This window comes from Myotis brandtii, unplaced genomic scaffold (genome assembly GCF_000412655.1).
Source record: "Myotis brandtii unplaced genomic scaffold, ASM41265v1 scaffold152, whole genome shotgun sequence".
NCBI lineage: Eukaryota > Metazoa > Chordata > Mammalia > Chiroptera > Vespertilionidae > Myotis > Myotis brandtii.
Genome location: NW_005355502.1, coordinates 99,221 through 105,220, shown reverse-complemented (window position 1 = coordinate 105,220; position 6,000 = coordinate 99,221). Strand labels below are relative to the sequence as shown.

Genomic DNA, 6,000 nt, shown 5'->3' with positions numbered 1-6,000 from the left:
CTTCTAATTCGCTAATTCGGTCCTCTGCTTCTCCTAGTCTACTGTTGAAACTTTCAATGGTGTTTTTTATTGCATCTATATCACTCTTCATTTCTTCTTCGTTCTTACATAATTTATTGATTTTTTCATCTGTTTCTTCTTGCTTCTTGCATAAGTTGTTGATTTTCTCCTCCATCCGGTTTATGCATTCTAGGACCCTTAATCTGAATTCTTTTTCTGTCATGCTGCATGCCTTGGTTTCACTTAGCTGCTTTTCTGGCGAGTCCTCCTTTTCTTTCCTTTGGGGGTTTCTTTGTCTACCCATGTTTGATCTCACCGACATATCTAGATGTTGAGACGTTCAGTGGCTGCTCCCCGGGTGGCAGTGGCTCCTCGGGCTGTGGTTGCTCCTCGGGCGGTTGTGGTAGCAGCTGCTCCTCAGTTGGCAGCAGCTCCTATGGTGGGTGCTGTTCACCGCTGTGGTGGCTCCTCTGGCTGGTGGGGGGAGGCTTCACACACAGCTGCTGTTTCTCAGACCTATTTTAAATCTGATTTTGCCTTTCATTAAAATAAGGGGGGACAATAAGTGTCCTCACTTCCAAACATGTCAGTCTGTCCATGGGTTTCAGGCATTTAGCTGAAAGGTAGGTGGCCCTGTCCACAGTCAAGTTCACGGCACCTCTGCCCAGAAGCCTGGCCAGCATGTGGTTACTGACACTATGCTTGACTACAGAGAATGGCCTGCAACTTTCAAATAACCTCTGTTTATACTGGCTTGATTAAAAACCAATTTATTTTATAGTAATAAACCCACCTGAAATACAAGATGTCCCTATTTCTCCTCATACTTTTGAATTTGGAAAAATAAAAATATAAAAAATGCATTATACTTGCTGAAAAGTTAGAAAACACAGGCCAAGAAAAATGATGTAAAATCTCACCTTCCAGTGATATCTGACATCTCTCCTTCCCAGCTCACTCCGGGGAATACAGAAACCATGTTCCAGTCTTGACAACAGGACAAACATTCAAACCCTACACATGGGTGCTCCCCTAAGCACTCAAATGGGCTGGCTGGTTTCACCCATGCACCAGATTAGAAGCGGAATTCTTCTGCTCCCTTGTTCCAGATGGAGAGAAAGGCTCAGGGTGGTTAGAGACAGGTGGCTTGGCCTCTGCTTTACCTGGACGGTTGTAAACAGCTGAGATTCAGGCCCGGCACCCAAGCTCCAGGGCCCACATCTGGACACTAGGCCACGCTGCACTCAGGACATGCACAGCAGTGTGTACAGTCTCCTGTATTCATTCAGCACTGTACTGTGAATACCCTTAAGCCAGGAAAGACCCATCTTCCGCGTGAGTCGCCACCATTTTAAAGGGTCCATAGCATCCCACCGGATTCATCGTCACTGTGTTCTTTCATTCCATCAGGGGCCTTGCATCTGAAAGTCTTCTCCACTGGCTTATGACCTGCTCTGTACATTAGTATTCTGTTTCCTTCTTTTTCATAGAATGTATGCTTCTGCCCTTGTTTACCTAAGTACTTGCTCACACAATACAGGCCTCACTATAGAAGTCATCGGTATCACTGTCTCCTGAAATATGAGACTCAATAGTTGAGTCAATAAAGTATAGATGGTCAATAAAGTATGTATTTCACTTGAAATTCCTTTCCCTTTTCTGCCCACATGATTGACAGAAAGGCCCCGTTTCTCACGGGGAAATCTTAGACTATTTCCCTTCGTTTAATTTAAGTATGGTGGACAAGAGGGCCTCAGACAGGTGGGACCCACCTGCCTTCCTAACCTAATGGGAGACACTGAAAGTTAGCCTTTCCCTTTATCACATGGGTTTTTACCTCTCACATGACCTGTAGTTGCTTAAGTCTCCTCACTTTTGAATGATGCCATTTAACCTTCAGGTCAATCTTGTCATTTATTGAATACAAGGATGCCAGCTTGTCCAACGCAGCGTTCTCCGGACACCGCCCATGTCACCTCCCAGGGACCTGGACTTTGCAAAACCCCTCTTCCCTGCAGGCAGCTCCTTCCCCTTTTGCTGTCCCTCCTCTGTCAGATGGGGAGAGCCTCTGAGCCTTGGGATTGGCAGGACTACGCCCCTTAAAAACAGGGAACAGCCACAAAAAGATAAAGACCTTTGTCTACTCATCCTTTGTAAGATTACAAAGAGGTTCATTCTCTCTAAGGGGGAAATGATACCCTTGTAATTAGCTAGTAATTAATAACAAAAGCAGCAAAGGAAAGACCACACATTCTAGGCATGTTCCCTATAAAACATGGGCAGGGATCCAACAAAGAGCAGACAGACGCATGCCCAAAAAAGTGATGACATAGGGACAGTACTTGCCTGTCAGTCACACCTGGAGCAGAAGCCACTGGCCAGATGGGAAAGGCCATGGAAGCGCGGGAAGATCTAGGACACTAATCCCTGAACAAAGAACTTCACTCTCTTGGCTCCTGTTGGCACGCTTGGCTCATGCTCCTGCTTAGCTTCCTGGTATTCTCCCACGTGGCCCACGGCCATGCAGACCTTCACACACAAAGGACTGATGGACTGCAACTAGCCTGGTGCTGAACTGCACCCGGCTCCAACATGGAGAGGAAACCCGGGAGGCTGGCTCTGATTTAGCTCTAAAATCCCAGCGACACTTCTTCTAGGACTGGACTAGGGGAAATGGGACTCTGAATACCCAGGGGTGTACTTCCATAAAAATAAAGCTTTCTACTATATCGCATCCTCCTGTACGAGTCTCAGAAAATTCCTTTTCTTGGGATATTGCAAGGACTCTACCCCCAGCAATAACCAGGGGAGGCAAGACATGTTTTCTCTGATAACACATATACTATGTGTCAACCATGTGTTAACCAGTTCCCTCTGGTACTTGTCTTCAATGTTGAACTAGCATGACCAAACATACACATATGCATGCCCGTGTGTGGGTTGTGTACTTGTCTAATCATTTCTATCCGATATTCTTTAGAGTGGGATTACTTAGTCAAAGTTACGTCCTTTTTCTTTAGGGCTGCCAATGTGGTTTGCAGTTTCTGGGAAAAGGCAGGTATACTTGAGTTTTGATTTGTACTATGTATCCTTGTTCTGTAGAAAAGGCCCCTTTTTCCTTTCCCACCACAGAATAAACTTTTTCCATGGATTTATGTGCAGTCACACCACTTTTCAGCTGTGTGACCATCTGTAAGTACTGGCCTCTCTGAGCTTCCACACACCCATCTGAGTTGTAACAAGACAATTAGGAAAAGTGCTGAGTACTGACCAGCCACAGTGGTGAGCCCTCTGCAATGAAAGAGCCCTAGTTACCCTACGGGGTAAACGGATGCAGAGGTCATTCCACAGAACAGAGGAGAGAGGAGCCCCGCACTGCCCCTCGACGTGACCTTCACACCGACGCGCATGGCACTTACCTCGGGGGCACGGTAGGAAATGCACTGGAAGATCCAGTCCATGGCAGGTGAGTACAAGGGGAGGTAGGATGAGAGCTCCACCCCTTGGACTGCCAGATGGTTCTGTACTGTATCCCCATGAATCTACAGGAGACAAAACACACACTTAGACACGAAGGAAAGTAGCATTAGAAACAGAGCATGTAACTCACGACTGTGCACACCTGTGAGTATGTGGGTGACCCTGACAGAAATGGCCTGGTTTTCCAGGGCTTTTTTTAAAAAACTAGAAAAACAAGCAAAGCTTTCCATGTCGCTAAACTGAGCTGCTCTGGAAATGTGCGCTGCACAAAGCAGGAGCCGCAGGCATTAGAGAGAAAATCTGATCCACTGGAGATGCCTCCTGTCAACAATGCGCATCAGCTCTCTCTGCCTGGTCAGTGCCACCAACACGTTCCAATGGCCTGTGCTGGAGGCCAGTGTGATTTCCAGGGTTTACACATCTAAAGAGTGTTAAGAAACCTCAGCTTGGCAGAGCAACTGCTACATCAATTAGCTGTTCTGACGGTGTTCTCCTACCTGTTTGAATGTGAGGAGGAAGTCAAAAAAGTTCTTATTTAGACTTTCTTTCAGATGTGGGGCTACTTCCATTCCCACCTGCAAGCAAACAAAATGAAAGGACCCTGACTGTGGTAAAATAGGCCGCAAATAATATCCACAGTATGGTGTCATTTTTGTAAATAAAAAATATACACACAGATATTATTATATATAGGCAGAGAGAAGCCCAAAAAGTTCATTTTTATTCTTTTTTACCTGTTTTCTTATTCAAATAAACATATACCGTTTTCATTAAAAAGCCACAGAAGCTCTTTTATTTTTTTTAAATATATTTTTATTGATTTCAGAGAGGAAGGGAGAGGGAGAAAGAAACATCAATTATGAGAGGGAATCACTGATTGGCTGCCTCCAGCACACCCCCTACTGGGGATCAAGCCCGAAACCCAGGCATGTACCCTTGACTGGAATCAAACCTGGGACCCCTCAGTCCACAGGCTGATGCTCTATCCATTGAGCCAAACCGGCTAGGGCTCACAGAGCTCTTTTTAATAAATAAGGGACAATATTTGCAGTAATCATCTTTGCAGTTTCCCAGATGTAATGAATGTATTTCTGAACAGATAAGCAGGAGAACAAATCAATACAGCACTAAGGAGGAGTGTACTTCAAGGTTGTGGGTACAATTTTCTCTTCCTCTCTGAAAGGTGATAAACACACATGGATTATGGTGTGCAAGAGAGTCAGCTGGGACTTCACTGTTGTATTCTTAAAATATATGAATTCATTCTTTGCTATCATCCATTGGTTCCTATGTTCATTGTTAAAAGAAGACTAGCATTTCCAGCTGAAAGAATTTGCTATCAGAGAGAAGGTGGCCAGAGGCCTGGGGTTGAGTGGAAGTGTATAATCTGAGCTATGGAGGGAGCTCAGGTGATTAATACAAAGTGAAGCATCGCAATATCCCTTTATGCTGCTCAAACAGACCTCAGATACTCGCTGGCTTTAGCACAAAATCAACTTCGCAAGGAAAGTTGCTTTTCTGGGGCCTGGTTTTTTCCAACAGGGACAGATTTTTGCTGCTCTCCTCCTCACTCCCCAGTAGTGAGGATTTCTAGATGGCTGTGAGGAATTCCTGAGGAGGATTATGCAACTCACTGGGTGTTAAATTCCAAGGGCAGCTCTATGGCTGTCAGATCCAGTTCTACTATATTTTGATTCTACTGTCTTTCCTTCCACTTAAATATATCTTAGAAAATAATTATCTGTCCCGTGACAGCAAACAGGCCCAGTGAACAAGCAGTGGCATGGGCTGAAAGGGCCTTGACTTAAAGAGGTGTTAATCACACTTTCCTTAAATAAAGGACTGAGCTTCCCTCCTGCCCGGCCCACTCACTGCTTTGCCGTTTTGTTTTCCCTTCCCATCAGCCAAATGGGCCTGAAAGATTTCTACCTGGAGGAACACAGGCAGTTGCTCATGATTTCCACCCGCTGCCCTGTCTGCCTGGCACTCTTTCTCAATGTTGTTGTCTGTGGGAAATCACACTTTCAGATCAGGAGGTTGGGGCAGAGCAGGACCCAGGCACCCTGAGTTCCAGGGAGGAGCACTGGACCTGGGCTAGGCTGTGAGCATCTTCCATCCATGGCCAGTGACTGGTCCGCAAATGGACAAGTGACCCAAGATGGTTCACTGCGAATCAGCCAGGAGACTCACTAGAACTAGCGGGAAAAGGGACTCCGTTCTATAGGGGTTCCTAGGTTGAACGATGAAAGCCTGAAGCTGTTATGGGTCACGGTGTGGAAAGAGCAGCCTCGAAAATACTCAGTCCAGATGAAAGCAGAGCAGAGGGAGAGGGAGACTGAGAGCATGAATCTTGGCAATGCTCTAAGGCCCTGGACCTAGTCACGCCTACACTATCCCGAGGCTCTTCAGACCAATCTCTCTTTTTGCTTAAAGTAGTATGAACTGGGTTTTTGCCACCTGCAAACTGTAAAAATTTTTTTTTTAATTGTTTTACTGCTTAAAGTATTACAAAGAGTATTA

General features: G+C 45.6%; 1 protein-coding gene across 1 annotated transcript in view; it reads right to left on the bottom strand.

The window, feature by feature from the left end:
* Positions 1–6,000, bottom strand: part of LOC102264191 (chromosome unknown open reading frame, human C16orf62) — a 143,125-nt gene that overhangs the window by 74,988 nt on the left and 62,137 nt on the right. Inside the window, exons 13-14 of the mRNA XM_005861499.2 lie at positions 3,978–4,055; positions 3,420–3,542 (exon numbers count right to left, since the gene is read on the bottom strand). Coding sequence (XP_005861561.1) covers positions 3,420–3,542; positions 3,978–4,055 — 201 coding nt within the window. The remainder of the gene's footprint in view (positions 1–3,419; positions 3,543–3,977; positions 4,056–6,000) is intronic.